Raw genomic sequence first — 19378 nt, forward strand, 5'->3', positions numbered from 1 at the left:
CTAGTTCTATTTTAAAATACTCTTTGCTTGTAGGATTACAGTTTGTTCTTTTCAAGAAGGCCAGGATGTATGTGGATGGTGTGCTCTCACTAAGTTTATCAATTAATAAAATGTGCAAAAACAAATGTAATATTGAAATGTTGAAGCAGGAATGAAAATAAAAGGGRAAAAGGAATTGCATTGATTTTCTGAGTGAGCAGGTTGCAGCAGTGTGGGCCAGATGTGGTGGATCTACCAGCTGGACATGGGCTRCATGGGAGAGCTCCCAGACGCTGGGCTTACATGTGCTCTGATCAGTTYCTTCCTTCTCACTGGTTTATTCACATGATGGTTTTAGCAGTGCGAGGSCTTTGTCCGAATACTCTTAGACTGTGGCTGCATACAGAGCAGGGAGTGCTGGTAACAAGCAACAGATGGCAAGCAGATTTCAGTATAAAGTCCCGTCTTRTTTTTTTCAGCCTTCACAGGTAAGGAGGTTACATAATAAGGATGGAAGAAGTGTGTGTTTGAACAACTCTTGCTGCAGCTCTGGTTGAGCTATTCCAGAGCTATACCATGCTCCTTCTGCTACCAGAGTTGCACACAGTGTGATGAAATGGAGATCTCTGTGAGTCAGGAAGACAATAAATTATAACTGTGTGGCTATGACAGCTCAGTGGGAGCACCTATGGATGGAAAAAGCATTTCATACTTTTAAGCACTGTTGACGTGAGATAGTGTTTTACCACTCTAATGAAAACATAATCAAATGAGCACATAAAASTTGGAGATGAAAATGTTTCTTTTACACAGGAGATAAAACTGCACAAACAAATGTGTGCTGTCAACAGAAAAAGTTTTATTTCAAATGCAGAGCTTTAAGGTTGAAAATACAGTCTGTGAGTGTGAATGTTTTTTTAGGAAAGCTCTTCTGTATAGACAAGCTTTTCAGTAAAGTGTTTATTAACACATGAAAAATAGCTTTCTGATTAAAATAGACACAGATCAAATTAGAAACATAGAACTTACTATGGTCGGTGGTGATTACACTGTAGCTGATTACACTCAGCTGTAGGAGTTACTTTCTACTTTGTGGATCTTTCTGCATTAGAAGGTTACCCCCCTCCTCTAATTTTAGAATATATGCATTTTAAGTGGACACCAGTCTCAATTTTTCAGGTAGTTCAAAAATCATGCAGTAAAAGATACTCGTGACTTAAATGATAAATAATAATACATTAATTCTAATATTATAGCACTGTGGTTATTTTGTAATGCTTGTATGATAATCATAACTCTTGGGAGAAGTATTTTATGTTTTCTTTGTGTACTGGACCTTTATGTGTAGATTTTTGTGAGCCAATCTCATTAGTCCAAGTAAGCTACTTGAAATACTCACAGGATAAACAAAACCCTTTCTAAAAACACAGAAAGATTCAGTATCTGGAACCCCCAGAAGCTGAAGAGTTAATGGTGGGGCTGCACTGGATTCAGTGTATTTGCAGATGTTCCTGCAACCAACTGCTGATTTTTCTCCCATCCTGTCAGGGAACTCTGCCAGCCATGATTCATGGAATGATTTTTTTGCGCTGAGTAATCTGTGGTTTTTCTTTTTTCCTCTTCCCTCTCCCTTATTTTTACCCTGAACTAAAGCTGTATTCATTTCAGCTGAAGGGAGGCGARGCTTCCAAAGCATTAGTACAAGACATTAAATACACTGTGTTTTGAGTGGAGGAATTGTAACAAATGTTAAACTTGCAGTAGTTTTACTTGGTCTTAGGCAGTCTAGTGCAGTGTGGGAAAACASTTTTAGAGCAGAATCAGCTTTTGGTTTTGCTAGTCATATGGTTTCACCGTTCTCTTAAGACTTCTGTACTAGTATTGCTAAAGAACATCCAACTTGTGTGCTGATGTTATGCCTCCTTTCTCACAGATCGCTCAGAAAGAAATAAACCAGACTGCCGCTCTTCAGGGTAAGAACCGTATTTCTCTATTTATTCTTCCCTTCTTTTTTTTTTTTTTTTTTTTTTTTTTTTTTTTTTTTTTGGGGTTAACTAGGAAATTGGCCAGAAAAATAAAAATGCCATTCTTCAACTTCTCTGTTTTGGTAGATGTAATGTAATGTAATACCAAAATAACTTTATGTTAAAAATAATTGTTTTGTATACCTTATGGGCAAGATGTTTTTTCAAGAAATTAATGAGGCTTGCTACATTGTAACTGTGTKCCCTTAAAATCCAAAGGCTTGTTTATGTATCATGCACAGGGCTGTTTGGTAAAACTATGGTTGAAAACAAGAAATCTCTCATGACTTTTTTTCTTCTTTGAATGGTTTTCTTSTGTAGCAAAATAATTCTTGTTTCAGTCAAGAATAAAGTAACACTTTATTATTTGTTCCATGAACTCTGAGCCATAAGGTTTCACAAGAAGCAAATGGAAGTGTATTAAACAAAACACATACGCATACACACCAGCATTTTGTGTTTGTTTAGAATTTCCATCAGCAGTTGTCATGAACTTCTAGGCTATTGATTTGCAAGGCCATATTTTCCCTTCAGCTTCTGAATATTCTGTAGTTTATCTTATCCTCTTGATTTTTAAAAAATCTCTTTCTCTATTGCCTCCTTTTCAAACTCTCTGTCTTTCAATTCTCCACTGGAGTTTGTCCATATCACGTGATGGATAATGGGATTTTAATGAACTAAAGTAATAGAACAGACCAGCGAACACTGGCTCTCCCATTCCTTTGTGAAAAATCTTTCCAAAAACTGCCCCTGGTGTCCAGTCTTTTGACATGACTTGACCTTTTAATTTGATTTTTRCAGTCTACATTTTTTCCTTTCTGGTACATTTTTACAGGATGGTGGGGTAATGATTTGGCTTTTTTAGCTGGAAGAACAGTGTAGCATTTTTTTACAGCACACTTGATGTGTTGTATCTATTGTGCAGTGTGATGGAGGAGAGGATGTTTTTCCCTTTCYGTCCCTATCAGCTACAGCACTGCTGATTCCAGCAATGTGTCTAAGTTGCAGGGGAGTATTGCCTTTGTCTTTGAAAATACTTATATCTATTTGAAAGCTCGATCACTGCATGTCCTGATTTCCTTTTATACTTAAAAATACTAAACTATTGTTTTTCTTAAAGTGATGCATTTAAAGTCTACATGATAAAASTTTCATTAGATCATGTCATATTATGGTAATGTCAAATAAATCCAAATCATTATCAAAAGGACATCTAATTTTATCAAAATGTGTAGTTTAAGGTTGAAACAGCTTCAATCACTTCCCCTTTCTTCTGTCTCAACAGAAGAGACAGGTCATTCTCACCAGTACCTTTTTGCTCTGGAGTGTCTTTTGGAAGTTTGAATTTGTAACCAAAAGAGAAGTAAAACTTCAGATTTTTTTTTTTCCCATGCAACTGGAAAGTCAAATGTGGACCAGCCTTGACAATAAAACACTGCTCTAAGTTGTCTGGGCTATAGACTCCAAATTCTCATGTGGAAAGCACGGAGTAATTAATGGTATAATGGCAATTGCTCATAATGTTGAGAGAAATGCAGCTTTCAGTAGTCTTTGATTCCTGTCAATCATGCATGTGCTTTCTAATCATATCTATGTATCTTCTACCCCCTTCTCAATCTCACTGGCCACCATGCTTTGAGCTGTGAGGAAGAAGAGCCACCATTTAAAGGGTAATGTGGTTTTGTGCACGTCTCACTGCTGTTTCTAGACTGGAACAGGAGCAGCCTGCCTTACTTAAATGATGTACTCTGCTAATTGATATTGCTACACTCAGTGGTTAATCTCTCATTATAATTGGAAGCATAATTCTGTGGCGACAAATTGCTGGGCGAGATTCTTATCCCCTGTCTGGTTATATGATGCCTAGGAAAAGAGCTGCAGCTGCATCAAGGCCAGAGACTCTTGGTGTAAGACTTGAAGGAAAACTAAATAGTGAAGCATGCAAGGCTAAAACTGAAGAAGGCARAGCACATTTTTTCTTGTAACATAGGCAGCATTTGAGAGCTTTTTGAATTCCACTGGGGGGGAGAATTTTATGCTATTTTATGATGAGATACTGCACAATATCCTCTCTGGGAGCAGTTCATGACAAGGGAAGAAGAAAAATGCAATGGTTCAGAGGGATCTTGGCTGCTTTTTCCTTAAACTGCATGTTGTGGGATGCATATCTTAAAAACACCAGATTCTATCCCTCTCATGATTTCAAGTGGAACAAAAATTACGCTGCAGGTCTTAGTACTTGAACTCAAGGTCTGGAAAGAAGGTTTTCTGCGCTAGAATTACTATGAAATATTGGAGGTGGACAGGTGGAGACCAGCTGACAAGATGCAGGAATATGCAGTGAGCCTTAAGAAAGGTAGATAACTTAAGATGAAATAGAAGATGTAGATATTGCTAAGAGAGAGCTAAAGAAGTAGTTTATTGTTTCATACAAAGCTCTGGTGAGATCTTGCCCARAAGTCTGCCAAGTCTAAGTACAAATGTGGAACACTGGGATAAGAAGAAACATAAAAAAGGCCCAAATACCCACCACCAACTCTTCCTCATTCATTGTGAGTTTAGGTTTTGGTCTGGAACATGATCATTGTAATAWAAAGATCATATAACAATATGTTTTGTGATTTCAAGGGTGTAAAGCTCKCCCTTTCCAACTTCCTGTTCTTATTTATTTCTCGCCTGTGTATTTCTAGATGTGTTTCAAGCTTGTGCTTGAGTCTTTGCAGTATTAGGGATGAGGAGCTTATATACAATGAAACAGGAATGGTTTTAAAACATAGCTTGGGCATAATTCACCTGCAGTGAAAGGCATATAAAAAAAAACCTCTTCTAGGTCATTAATATGGTTACTTTATTATAGGGTGATGCCATTTAGAAGAATTTTTATAGCATTGTCAGGAACTCTGACAAATATTCTGGTTTTGTTATTAGCCTATCAAATGTTTAGTATGGAGAAATGCTACAGAAAGGGGGAGCATTCTGAGTGGTGATACAGCGATCTAGCATGGCRTGGGGAAGAATGTTGAGGAGTGGATGAACCAAAGAACATCAATAATGATTTAAAAGGGAAGGAAACAGATATTAGGTAATGCTTACAAAATGTGCATTATTACATTCTCTTTTGCCTCTTTTGGTAATTAGCAACCATCTGACACTCAGGAGAGTTTGGATGAAGCGAGGAGTAGCAGAACAGCAGCTGTGGGTATCACTTTCATGTACTGCTCAGCACTGTTTTTTTTTGTTAAGTATAGTAGATTAGTAAGATCAAAATAAATGTTTGCTGAATCCAAATAGTACCTATTGCTATGTTAAATTTCTATCAAGAGACATTTAATTTCATGACCTAATAGCCATCCTTCCATTGTTACATTTCAGATGGTATTGAAATATGTCTCTACTGGTAACTATGGTCTGTAATTGTAATTTTTGATTTTACTGTCAAGTCACTCTTGTACTATTGTCTCCGATAGCTTCAGGTCATGCACTGCTGGAACACAGATCAATTATGTCAAAAGAAGTAGATCTTTATTCCTCTAATGTTTTCAAACTGAAAATTATATGATAGTAATAGAAAAGAAAATTTCAGGCTTTTACATGTTTGCTGTTAATCCTTGAACTGAGTAGAGCTTGTAGAAGGAACTGGATATATTTTATTATGCTTTTTTTTATTGTGGTTAAGGATTATGGATCAAAAAATCCTGGAACACAGTCATGTAATTTGATATAACTCATTATAGTTGCCTTGTCCTTGGAGATGAGAGGATAAAGGTATCTAACAACTGCAACAATTTATTGAGAGATTTAGTAGGATATCAATCACTTGAAGTCAAGTAAGAGATTCTGATTTTTACARTATCAGTGACTATGTCAAAAATGAGGCGGGGGATGAAAATTGGTTAATTTCTAGAAACAGATCCTAGGTTTTACTGACATATAGTCTGCCTACTGGTTGTAATGTGCTTAAGTTCTTTTACAGCTGGTTGCTTTAATTTCATTGAACTAAATTGAGCTTTTTTATTTAAAATGCATAAAGTCAACAGTACAAATAGACACAAGTCTTCTTTTTTTCTTTTATAAACAAGCACTTGAAGTGGCTGATCAAAGGGGCTACTGATCCCTGTAGTGAGGCTCTGGTAAATCAAGCGATCATTTCTACTAAAGGTATTTTGTATCTGACTTTGATTTTAGTTGTTTGGGGTTTTTTAATGTCACAGAATCCCATTAGTGAAAGCTTCTCTGCATTTCTACTTCCTCTGCTATGTAATGTTGATTTTCTGAAATTGTGTTTAATAAATATTACAGTAACAGTCTGACTATATCATAAGAATGTGTTTTCCCAGATCATCTGTGAAGCATGAAAAGACACCATTTAAAAAAAGATGGTAACACAGTTTTCTGTGTTGTAACCATTACAATCAGTCATTTAATGGTTTCATAGAATAATAGAATATTCTGAGTTGGAAGAGACCCACAAGGATCTTTGAAATCCAGCTCCAGACCCTGCAGAGAACCAGTCCCAAGAGTCACACCTGCCCACTTATTTTCAGCCCACTTACAGGGTGCGTCTSTGTCATTTACTAACTTTATTTCCAAATGATAGTGCTGTGGGAGACAGTACCCAAAAAAACAGTCTAAATGCTGGACTACTTAACATCCAGAAAGACTGAATTCATTCACACAAATGTCCTGAAGTACAGTTTTTCATTGCTGTTGTTTAAAACCCTTGTGTTGTCTACTGGCAATGTCTGGACAGCCTTGTCAATGCTTCTGTTTTACACAGGAAAATTTCAGGCTTTTGCCTGAAAAGTGTTACATCCAGCCAGTGTTAAAGACTGTAAGTTTGAGACTTTGAGCCTTACTGGCACTCCATCTGAATGGGAAGAATTGCATGTAGAAGAAAGAATGAATGTTGGGGGATGTTTTACTGTGWTACTCTCATTTGTTACATTTAGATTTTGTGATTTTTAAGGCTAGGGAGTATCAGGTTACTCTTGGTCTATGCATTCTTTTAGGCCCGGCAAAGAGAAATGTGCTGTTTTTGTACACTCCCAGTAGGTCAGCATAATTCTACAAAGTATCTACTCTCCTTCCCAARTCCTTGGGGTGCAGTTTCATGATTGCCCTGAGCTGAGCTAAACCTGAGTTGCTGCAAGAAGGAAAGATCTCATTCTCTTGTTTGGGCTGCTGTCAGGGCTCGTGTGGTTAGTTGGATCAGAAGGCTGATCTCTGAGGGAAGAAATAGCAGTGTCTCCACAGATGAAGCAGGTGCAGCATAGAGGGGCAGGGTGATTTCTTGCAAGTTGCCCTGTCAGCCAATGGCAGAACTGGAAGCAGGGGCTCTGAATTGTGACTTTTCTTGTTGTCTAAAAAGTAGGGTCATGTGACTTATTTTTTTCATTCTGAGATAAATTTTGGACTTATTCACTCAGTTCAATCCCACAAATTAAATATAGATATAAACTGCTGAAACTTGAGATTGGAATCTACTTATTTGTCTTTCTTTAGTTTATCGCGTGTTTCTCATCAGCGCTTTCTCATTGGAGCTGTTGCTTCTGGGCGTAGAATAAGCTGGAGCAATTTTGTGCAGCATGTTTCATTGTTAGCTTCTTTGCCACAATAAATCATTATGCTTATTTTTTAATTTGCAATGTTAATTTTTATCCTGCTCAGTTTATGCTTATCTGTAAATGAGAAGAAAAAAAAAAAGAATCACAGGTAGAGCAGAGGAATAGGCAGATGGGTTCAGCTTAGTTTTTGGCAGTTTAGGATCACAGGAGTATCTAGAGCCTCTTTCTGGGGTGTTTGTTTTGATGTTGCCAGTTCATCACTGTTGTATTGGGGATTTTTGGCTGTTCATCTCACAAATAGCAGTAAAGAGTTACTGGGAAGGGTGCATCCTAGCAGGCCTTCTAGATCCCTTACCCTAAAGAGAGAAGAGGGATTTGTTTTAGTAAAAGAGTGCTCTGTTAATGGTTTCTGAAGGACGCTTTGCTCTGGTGCCCTGAACAACTCCTTCCATTATCTGGGCTGCTCTCCAGTGCTTATTTTAATTCATAATGGAAAATAACACTGCAAATGCGATGGTTGAAAGAATAAAGAGAAAAGGCAYACTCTCCTTTTCTTCACTGAAAGAATTTCACTGCTTCTTTGGCATCTTGTGTACGTGAGCAAGTTTCAYCATCCCATCATCTTTCAGAACAGACTCCAGTAGAAAGTACTGAGGACCATCCAGACACAYGGCCACAATTCTTGTGCATTAGGAGAATTATCTGGGTCATAAGCAATCATGACAGACATTAGTTCTAAAATGGGTGGTTTCAGGAAGGACACAATTGCACATTACATTTTTTAAGCCAAATTAATCAGCCATGCTTATAATTCTGCTTCTTTATAATTTTTTTCTCCCCAAGAWCTCAGTGAGAAACCATATGAAATTCATCTGGTAGCTGGGAAGGAGGGCTTGGAGAGAATTCTTTCTAAAGTATTTGTAATATTCTCAAAGAAAACAGAAAAGGAGGAGGAGCTGCTAAGGGAAGTCTGTAGGATATGTGTCAGGGTTGAGGAGGCAGACTCAGCAGATGGTAAAATTCCAATGCAGAAGTTGTAATTTTTAGGTTCTCTCTGAAAGAATTTCATGTTTGTATTTTGAGAGTGGAGCTTTGGTTTATTTCTCTAAGGATTTATGTAGGTTTCTGTCTAGGCTCAGTATCTACATTCTCCTTGGCCTCTGGAATTTGAGTGGGAGAGCTCAGTTTGCAATTATRTTGTGTTCGTTTCCATGGCCTCTTACTCTGATGTGCACAGAAGAGAAGAGACTGTTATTTCATTCTTTTTTTTTGCTTTTTTTTTTGCTCTCTTCCTCTGTACTGCTCACTTACTTCATAATTTCACTGTAAGTTATTCTTTGGTGTCTGTTCTTTATTTTAGTATAGGGAATCAGTTACTTTAAATAGGATCTGATTTGGCAGGTCAAACATTGAAATGATTGATCAAGTACTCTTTTAAAACATGTTACAGTTGCATTCTGACTACATCATGGCAGTAAAGTATTCCTAGCGAGGCCTGTCACATTGATAGTTTTTTCCTCTTTACTGTATTTCAGTATAGTGTACAGTATAATGTGCAGTTTGCACAGCTGTACTTCAGATTCTGTTYCTGTCATTTGTAAGAGATTGCATTTCTGATTTTGCTGCAAAATTTCTCTTTTCAAAAGTGGTATTTTGCTTAGTGCTAGCATCACCATTTGAATTTAAGCCATCTTTACATACTGAGTTTGCCCTAGTTTTGGCCATCTGTGACAAATCACAGGCTCAGCTGAGCTAGTATTAGCCCTTAGYGTAGACAATGATGAGCTGCTTTGTCATCCATCCAGCTGCTTCAGCTTCAAGAAAAGGACTAGGATTCAGTGATACAAAAAATCATGTTTCCTGTTCCCCTGGATACTACAACCAAGGCAGGTCACCAGCAGGTYTCTTCATACCACAGGAGGGTCCCTTGCTACAGAGGACTGAAGTTAGACCATGCACCCCTGMATGTGGAAAATATTCACAGAAGTATGATCTTTATAAGTATGCATAGCTGCWTCTTAATCTTGGGAACATTGTTACAAGAGAGTTGTCATCTGAGTATGGTGGACACTGCAATCTCCRTGAGGCTTGAGTCAAAGATTGCCTTCTAATTAAGGAGCAGGTCCAAATCTAATCAGGGTGTTCCAACCACAGGCAATAATTACTTCATTAAATCTCTCTTTTGATCTATGGTTTAATGCCTGATTGAAGCAAAAGAAGTACCTCACTGATGTCACGTTTTTATTAGGCAATACTTTTGCTTGGAATAAATGCTTAGTAAAAATAAACAGCTTTGGGTTTACTATTATAATTCTTTTATTTTATGTTATTGGACTTCCCATCCACTCACACACCAGTATCTGATACCAAGCATTAAAACCTGAAAGGAGGTAGTGGAAGTGAGAGGACTAGAGGAAATGGCCTTAAACTGAGGCGGGGGAGATTCAGATTGGATATTAAAAAAAGCATTTTCACTGCTATGTTCGTCAGGCATTGGAATGCCCAGGGTTGCCCAGGGAGCTGGTGGAGTCGCCATCCCTGGAGGTGGTCAAGAGACATCTGAGTCTGGTGCTGGGTGATACAGTTTAATGGTTTCATGGTTCAGGAGTTACAGTGGTAGCGCTGGATTGACAATTGAACTTGATGATCTTAAAGGTCTCTTCCAAYCTTGATGATTTTATKATTCTATAAATACAGTATTAGTTCAAACARTCCTGATATCATTTCATGATTGGACCAGGTCAGGAAGTTTCTTTCCTCTCTCAAAAACAGTTTCTTTGGACAACTGTTTTTAAGACCGTTAYGTTGTTTTATTGCATTGTTTCTGCGGCCCCTTCTAAAATAATAGGTTCATGAATAGATAAAGCATGTAGTGTTCCTGACAGGTGAAGGCTGGACTACTAGGAAGAAAGAGAACAATATCATGGGACAAGTACATTAATGACAGGTGCAGGAGAGGCTTTCTCACCACACCTTACTGGTGCATAGGACCAAAGATTATTTACTGTTCAATCTATCTTCTTTCTTCTATAACTGCTGACAAGGAAATGAGTTCTGTTAAATGAACTTTTACAGTGTGAACTGACTAGAAATGCTTTCTGTTAATAATGGCATTTATTTTTTCTGTCAGGGTCAGATCTGAAATGACGACACAGTTCTCTGGTGCAACTTGAAGCCATTTCCTCTTGTCCTATTGCTTGTTACTTGGCAGAAGAGACAGACCCCCACCTTGATACAACTTGTTTTCAYGTGGTTATTGAGAGCAGTAAGGTCCCTCATGAGCTCTTTTTCTCCAAGCTAAGCATCCTYAGCTCTCTCAGCTGCTTGTCACAAGACTTGTGCTCCAGACCCTTCACCGGTTTTGTTGCCCTCCTCTGGATACATTCCAGCCCCTCAATGTCCTTCTTGTTGTGACGGGCCCAAAACTGAACATGAGATTTGAGATGTGGCTTCACCAGTGTCGAGTACAGAAGGCCGATCACTGACATGGTCCTTCTGGCCACAATTTCGGATACAAGCCAGGATTCCATTGGCCTTCTTGGCCACYTGGGCATATGCTGGCACTGGTTCAAATACTGTCAACCAGCATTCCCAGGCCCTTTTGCACCTGGCAGGTTTTCAGCCACTGTTCCCTCAGCTTGTAGCAATGCCTGGGGATTGTTGTGACCCAGGTGAAGGACCCTGCTCAAGCAAGGCCATCCTAGAGCACATTGCACAGGATTGTGTGMAGAGGTTCTTGAATCTCTCTAGTGAAGGGACTTCACAAACTCTCTGGACAATTTGTAAAGGTGTTCAGTGACCTGCACAGTAAAGAAGTTCTTTCACATGTTCAGGTGGAACTTCCTGTGCATCAGTTTCTGCCCCTTCCCTCTTGTCCTATTGCTTGGCACCACTGAGCAGAGCCTGGCTCTGTCCTGTTGTCACCCTCCTCTGAGATACTGACAGACATTGATGATGTCCTCCCTYAATTCTCTGGAGGCTGAACAGGCCCAACTCTCTTAACCTGTTATTGTAAGAGAGATGCTTCAGTCTTATCATYTTTGTTGTCCTCCACTGGACCTGTTCCAGGAGGTCCATGTCTCCCTTGTGCTGAGGAGGGACACAGCACTCCAGATGTGTCCTCATGAGGTCTGAGCAGAGGGACAGGATCACCTCCCTTGCCCTGCAATGCTCTCTGAGAGAACTTACTTATTAGCCAATGGCGGGTTTTTATTAGGTTTTTGGTTTTGTTTTTTTTTTTTAAATTCATATACACTTTAGGTGCAGTGCCAAASCTTAACCTCATGTGGTGTGTTGAAAAGTGTCTTTGGCTCTTTTGAGCTTGGTGTCTACTAGTTTTAYAGCACTTTCTACATTCTGTAGTGTAAGAAACTGAACTGTCATTCCCTAAAGCTTTGCTGCTTCTTGRGAAAGTTAAAATGCTGTTGTTCTGCTTTGAAATAGATCATATCAATTAATTAGGCAGCCGTAAGGAAAAGGTCACTATTACTTTTGGAGGCCCAGAGGCATGTTAGCAAGGGGAGAGAAGGTTGTTGACCAATTTGAGAAAAAGGACAGGAATGATTTACTGCCTTTGGAATTAAGGAYGTCACTGAGAGTGGAGGTGAGAGAAATTACCTGCCTATGTTATCTGAATCCAGGGCCTTTGACTTGCACTRGAGATTGAGAAAAAGTAATATTTATTTTCTACCCCTGTCCTTGTAAGGTTATGGATCAAGGGTTAGAGTTCAGAGATGAAGTGGTTGTTAAAAGAGAAGGGTAACCCCACTGGTCCCTGTTTTTTCAGTTTTTTTCAGTCGCTCCAGTAAGCTGATACTTTGTGGCTTTTTAATTTCCTCTGCCTAATTTACCTGATGACATATGGTGCATTGATTGAAGTGCATGGAGGAGCATGTGATAGAGCTATGTGTTTGGGGGATACTTGCAGGCAAGRGAAGGGCACTGATTTCTGTGGCTGTGAAATGTTTTGGAGAGGTATTTCTTACGGCTTTTGCTCCGACAAGGTCCAGTTCAATCTGTTCTACCAGGTGTTTTGTTTCTGAAGCTAAATTTAGTTGAGTGGCAAAAAGTGATGATAGTGATTATTTCTTCTSAGTTGTAATCATCCATTAGAGTATTTACTGACTTGCTATATAATTTGAGGTCCATGATGTTGTAAGACAGCAAGGATATATGATTGAGGGCGGAGGAAGTTACTTTTGTCTTGTAGTATGTTTGCATGGTGACTTGCTCAAAGATGARATCGCTGGAGAAATGTCCCCGGAGGTTAAAGGCCTTCTGTCGGTTGTTGAGGTAGGTATTTTGTTCTTACAGCAAATTCAGTGCTKTTCCAGCCTATCAGGATTTTGCAGTGGGATAGATGCAGGTTTTGTCGGCATAGGAGTTACTATAAAAATCTCTTTGGCTCTGTTGGTCAATGCTTCTGTTTCACTCTTGGAAAATAATTTGAGTATGYGTAAATTCAAGTGCTTTTCCCTGCCCTGGCTTAGCAAAGGTGTTAACTTTACCTATATACTATACCTTACCAACATTCAGGTAGAATCAGAATTAAAATACTTGAAAAATAATCTTTGATGCATATCTTTTAGGAATGGTTGACCTTAATTTCACAGTTGCTGGATCCCTGTGAATGTATAAAAAGGACTGAAGTTTAACGTCATATTTAAATTCAGACCTAAGCRTTACAGATCTGCATTGTGTGAATGTATGGTTTGTTGTTGTGTAGTGCAAATTTCTGGTGAATCATTTTCTGTATTTTGTAGGCAAAAGCTCTGTCAATATATGTGGTATGAAAGAGAAGGACGCATTTCAGGAAGGGCAGGTGAAAAGTGTTGAGGAAAACATGCCATTTCTCTGACTGTGCTGCATGCAGGGCACTTTCTGGAAAGACAGGTCCAATGAAGGGTGTGGTTATGAGATTTTATTTGACAATTTCTGTGCATTGTGCATTCTGTAAGGGCCACTGTTATAAGTTCATGGRTCTCACGTACTGTAGGGTGTAACTGGGTGAGTCAGCAGCACATTGCAACAAGATGTGATCATGCATGAAGATAATTTTACTTTTGAGAGACATTAATGTAAGATGATTGAAAATCACTGTTTCTGCTGCTTGTTAAATATTTTTTTTTCTTTGTTATTACAAATGGCCTGTTTGAAGATGCTATGTTTCTTTATATGGGTGACCTTGTAGTATTCTTAAACTCATCTTTTGGTTTTCGGTTCACATTTACACTGTAGAAGGGATTCTGGTTTTTTTTTTTGTTTGTTTCTCATTTCTAAGCACTGAGTTAAAGCTTCACTATGTTTGGTGCATATGTATTTATATTTCTGYCTTGTAGGCTGTCCCTTTACAACAAATGCCTTTGCTCTCAACACACATCTATAATTAAAACAGTGAGGAAATTCCTTTTGTTTCCTCACTCAGCTAAAGGTTAAACTCCAGCACATTTCATGCTGCTCATTTGACTCAACTGGCCTATGAAGAAGTTGAATTAGGCTGAAGGAGCGCAGAAATCCTATGGCATGGGACTTGTCAAAGAACTCAATAGTGGCAGTTGTTGTACTTTGAAATTCTCAAAGGTGCTCAACTGATTTTTTGGCACTGAGGTCACGCCAGTACTGAACASTCCTCGTAATCCCAATTCTGTGGGTTAGTTTGAACTTTACATTTTCGATCCCAAATGTCTTCTTTTTGTATTAAAGTGCTGAAATCGTGCTGCTAATCTTTGACTAGGCAGGATCCAGATACTATTTCAACTGCTGAGAGCTAAACCTATTTGGTAGTGTTCCTGGGAAGTGAGACTCAGTAATTCAACTCTTGGAGGCCCTAGTTGCCTCAAGATTCCCCAGGAACTCCTTGCTTGTACTCTAGTTTCCTCTCAAAGAATGCACAGTAATTGAAGCAAATGGGCATATATTTTCAGATTATTTTTACACAGGAAACAAACAGACATAGGCAAAATAAGAAGCACCTATAACATGTTCTCTTGGTCTGATTACTGCTGTGAAGTCTGTGTACTTGCAAGCACCTGAGCTTTCTCCACTGAATTTCTCACCTCCAGCATGTGCATTCTCTGGGTCCTGCTGAGTTCTTGCCCTCACAGTCAACACCCATTTGTTCCTGCTTGTTCTTCTGTGGAGCAGTGCTTTTCTGTGTTCCTATTCTGAAGCTTCTCAGACTCTGTTTTCAAAAGTCTAGCCAAAATACATGCATCTTTTAATTCCTTTGGGTGATTTCCTCACCCATCCCCTGTGGTTTCTCTTTGCTGATCTGCAGATAGCTGATTTAGTAGGGATTAAGATACTCTCTGCTATAAAAGAAGTGTTATCTATTTTGTTATAGTCATTATTAATGTTTCTAGTGAGATGAGAACATTGACATGCCACTTTTTCCCTTTAAAAAACTGTAAGGATAATCTTACCAGTATATTTATATATTCTATGAAATATAGAAACTATTTGAAAAAAATCTAATATTCATACTTTATAATAGTTAAAGCCCTGTAAAGACATCTTGAATCCTGTGGATCCAGATTTACTGGTTTTCTTTATGCCTTTGTCCTGCACATCCTTCATGATTAAACCGAATTTTATTCATCTGTTATGTCAATTACAAAGKTTCTGGAGCTCATTTAGCTACCAGGTTATGTTTGATGTACAGAGATATATGAAGCAAGCGGAACGTCCTGTCAGTGGCTAGAGAAGRCTTTGATTTACTGACTGAAATGCAACTGCAAATAGTTGAATCAAAAACCCATTCTTCAAAAATAATCTTTGTTTTGTACTCTTTAACTGTAAAAGTAGGGCACAGTCATCTTCCCCATGTGCAAATGCAGAAACTCTGTAGACTTTAATGGTAAAGTATTTCTATCAGAAGCAGCTGCACTTTACAGCAGAATTGTTCTATTTGAAAGGGCTGGTTCTTCCCTTCTGTTTTTTAACTCTTACTTTTGTGTCTGAATATAATGCTGGCTGGGCCCAAGTATCCTGTCCCTATCACTATGACAATTCAGTGRTACTTTCATTTACATTTACAGTGCTACATCGCTATTATGCTAYTATTAAAATTATAGGTGTTTTCTATGCCTAGAATCATTTATACCAAGATTAAATTGCCATTAATCATAAATACTATTTACTGATTTTAATCAAAACATACTAGCAGGGTTATCACAACAGTGAGTGTGATATGTTGATAGATGGCATAGCGGGGAGTCTTTTGAGCTGTTACAGGAGGGCCAAAGTCTTSTTGTAGCGTACATTTTACTGGGATCTTAAATCAGTCAATATACTATGAAGACTGAGAATGATTTGATTCATGCTGTAAGGATTTGACTTTATGGAATGGGTGTGCTTATACAGTCATCTTGGGGCAAGGGGCAGTTCAGCTCTGGTTGTTGCCTGAAAGAAAATGCTGTAGGAAATCTAGCTAGAATGTCTGTAGCTCTGGATCAGGAAAGAGTTCAGGGTGCACACAAGGCAAGTGATTAAGATTCACAAAAAATCTGGGAGGTGTTTCAGCTTCAAGGTCTAACCTGGACATTATTAAATGTGGAAGCTGTTGTAACCYCATGACTTGTAGGTTGCTGTGAGAATTGAAGTGTGAAATGTTATCATCTGTTGCCATGATTTGCTTTGACTTCCTGCCTGTGTTCTGCCTTAAAATTGATGGTTTGGTTGCTAAAATAGGATCCCAAAGTATGACAGTGACAAGCACATGAATATGTAATAAGTGGCGGAAGAAACAGCGAGAGAGCAATTCCTGAAAGGATTTCCCTATGCTGATCAACGTGAGCTGTTTTAATTAGCAGAGCAGCTGGATTTTAGCTGCTGCTTAACTACATCCTCACTTGTCCAGACAGTGGGAAGTCGTGGTTGTGGCATTCATTAAGTGATGCAGAAGTAGACATCCTCAGCATATTGATGAGGATTGAATTGTCACTGGACTTAATTACTGGTTCAGGATTTCTTGCTTTTGGGGCTGGATCCAAGAGAGAAGTTGTGTCGGCATTAATTTCTAGATGACCTGATCTATACTATTGAGCATGTGATTTCTTAGGTGACTAGATCTTTTTTAGCCTCCTGTATCTGCAGGGCCGTGACAATACCCCATGATCTAGCAGAGAACATGCAAGTGTTCATTTTACAGAAAGACTGTGGGGACAGGCTGCTGCCAACTATGTATTTCTGGTGCTTGTCTGATCTCCTAGTGAGCCAATATGCAAGACCAGCACTAACAGGARAAGAAAACAAACCCAAAGAGTGGATCAACTGATACTGAAGGATGAGAAGAACAGCTGACATTAGGTATAGCCAGCGTGTGGTGATTTACTATCAGATTAGTGGCAGAGTTATGGACTTAAGGTTTGTTTTTGTGAGTGGAYGCTGAGCTGCTTACCCCAAGGACTGTTGCTGGCCTCCCCGTCTGTCTGCTCCCATTGCTTCTGCGGTGCCACCGTGATGCTTGTGTGGCTCTGCAGCCAGCTGGAGCAGTTGGCCTGTCTGGCTGAAAACTAATCAGGATATTTGGGATGGGATTCTTTGTTGTTAACAAAATCACATGGCTGATCCAGCAGACTTRTGACCATGCCAGCACCAACAGAAGAGAGCGGGTGGAAATGGTGAGCGTGAAGAAGGTGGGAGCACTGGCTGTGCAGTGTCTGCTTCTCAGATACTGATGGGGAAACTGCACCTGCACTCCGTGTGTCACGTCTGCTAATTTACACTTTCAGACTGGTATCAGACTGGGGCTCCTCAGCAATGGAGGCATTGAAGAGGCTGACCACTGTGGGTGCATTTTCAGTGTAAATTCACATAATCCATTCTGTTTACTACACCTATATCATGAATTTGGGATAGTTGTGAGTCTTCTGGTTTAGCTTTAGGAGTTTTTGGTAGAACTAATAAATCTGTCTTTGGCCTGCAGGGGGTGGTAAATCTGATCTTTTGCACCATCCTTAATTTAGCTATAAAATTATTAACATCTTTCTGTGACTYGGTCTGCGTTGAAATTATTTAGGTGACATTTAAAACATTTTGTGCTTGGAATAATGTCTTTTAATAAGTTTTTAGAATGTTGCACTGTAGTACACTGGCTATTRCAAAGATGGCATGATTTCTAAAGTAACTGAGAGGAATATATGGTGCCTTTTATTAAACTAGTGTTTTCCGTCATAGTAATTTCAGCATGAGCTATTTTAAAATTCTTGGTTCGCATTCCAAGAAGTCACAAGATGTTAAAAATAGCAACATTTTAATTCTTTTTACTCTGTGTGTCTGTGTATAAGGCAGGGTCAGTAACCATCACAATTAGAAATACACTGGACTTTTACATGGGTTGTGAACCTAAGGACCGATATTTATGAAAAGCCTCATACAACTTGACATAAAGGATGAATTTTGAGACCTTGGAATAGATGCTTCAGAATACTAATTTTTTTAGAACAAGCGATCATTCTTTTTCATTGTTTTTGTTGGCATTTTTTTTTGTTCTAGGCTTTTATGTATGTCTAGAGTGATGTATGAAAGAAGTACAATCAATTTTCCTGTAGAATATTCATTGTTATGACAGTTTAGAGAAATAAACTAAAGGTCCTAGTTCTGATAAAGGGAGCAGACAATGTGGAGGACTGCTCAATTMCTGCTGAGAAACCCATGCAAGTCGATAGGAGGGTATGGGAGTAGATGAAGGAGAGATACTTAGAGAGGATAGTAGCTTGGGATGTCTTTTGTATCCCAAGCGGTATCACAACATGTAGAGCAGAAGATRGTAGATAGCCTGGGGAGACCTTCCCTAGATAACTGTGGGTAGGTCACAGGCAGGAGGGGGACAGTCACCATCCAGTCCTGCCTGTGCTCTCCAGGGGCAGGTAAAATCCATCAATCCTCTGCCTGTTTGCTTTCAGCAGCCAAGCTGCCTCACCATCAGCCAGCCTGTGGGAATGTGTCCAAGAAGTGCCCTCCACTGGGSTGGAGTCTCTCCTGCTCCTGAACCAGCTAGACAGGTGTGAAAAGGTAGCCCAGAACCTCCATACTCTTGGCTTAGGAAGCTGACCTGCACTGGGCAGACACAGCTCCCTGCCTGCTCTCTCAGATATGGCTGGCTGTGTGATTTGAGCTTTATTCTGCTTAAACAGCCCCTTCCCATCTCTGCTCTGTGGGGACGGTTGAGGTGAGTGATGCTCACACACTTGCTGTGTTGGGTCAGGAGTCACCCTGCAGGAGCAGCCCTTTGAGAAAACTGGTAGCTGCACTGAAGGTGTGTTTGAAGAGACAGTGCTCAGTCAAGGAGGTATCGAAGCCGAGCCCCTAATGAGGGAGAGACCATGGTTTATGCACAGTAAGTGTACTTACAAACAGTCTACAGCTCTTTGCCCGGTCTACAGCTCTTTGCCCAGTCTACAGCTCTTTGCCCAGTCTACTTTGTGGCAATTTTATTTCCCTAATTCACAGATCTGAAATATGCTTTTGAAGCATTTTCCTCAAGTGTTTATATTTAGAAAACCTGTCCTTGAAACCCAGAGTAGCGCTTGCCAGAAAGAGTGAGTAGGTGTTTAACAGCTTCAAACACACCACTCCAGGTTCTTTATCTTTCAGAAATGGTGACCCATGGGACCCTTTTCATRTTGCTGCCGACTGGAAGTACCCAACTGCTTTCAACAGGCAGTTGAAAAGCCGGCACAGAAGTTTACGGATCCCCTCTGAACTTATTGAGTGGGTTTTTCTGGGTGCGAGAGAACCCGACAGAAGTCTGTTTTGATGGACTGGCAGGGGAAGCTCAACAAAGTTTCTGCCTTAGCTGGAAATGAAACA

At 39.4% G+C, this 19378-nt stretch overlaps 1 protein-coding gene across 7 annotated transcripts in view; it reads left to right on the plus strand.

The window, feature by feature from the left end:
- Positions 1-19378, plus strand: part of SH3D19 (SH3 domain containing 19) — an 82244-nt gene that overhangs the window by 17562 nt on the left and 45304 nt on the right. For 4 of the 7 annotated variants that reach the window (XM_057376452.1, XM_057376388.1, XM_057376396.1 and 1 more), the window contains exon 2: positions 1913-1952. In XM_057376452.1, the coding sequence (XP_057232435.1) occupies positions 1913-1952 (40 nt within the window). Of the gene's footprint in view, positions 1-1912; positions 1953-5153; positions 5199-6082; positions 6162-18876; positions 18906-19378 lie in introns of those variants that run through there. The other 3 variants (XM_057376405.1, XM_057376443.1, XM_057376414.1) reach the window with 3 other exon arrangements.

The sequence above is a fragment of the Malurus melanocephalus genome, unplaced genomic scaffold, assembly GCF_030028575.1.
Source record: "Malurus melanocephalus ecotype Western Australia unplaced genomic scaffold, MMel_1.1 scaffold_9, whole genome shotgun sequence".
Lineage (NCBI taxonomy): Eukaryota > Metazoa > Chordata > Aves > Passeriformes > Maluridae > Malurus > Malurus melanocephalus.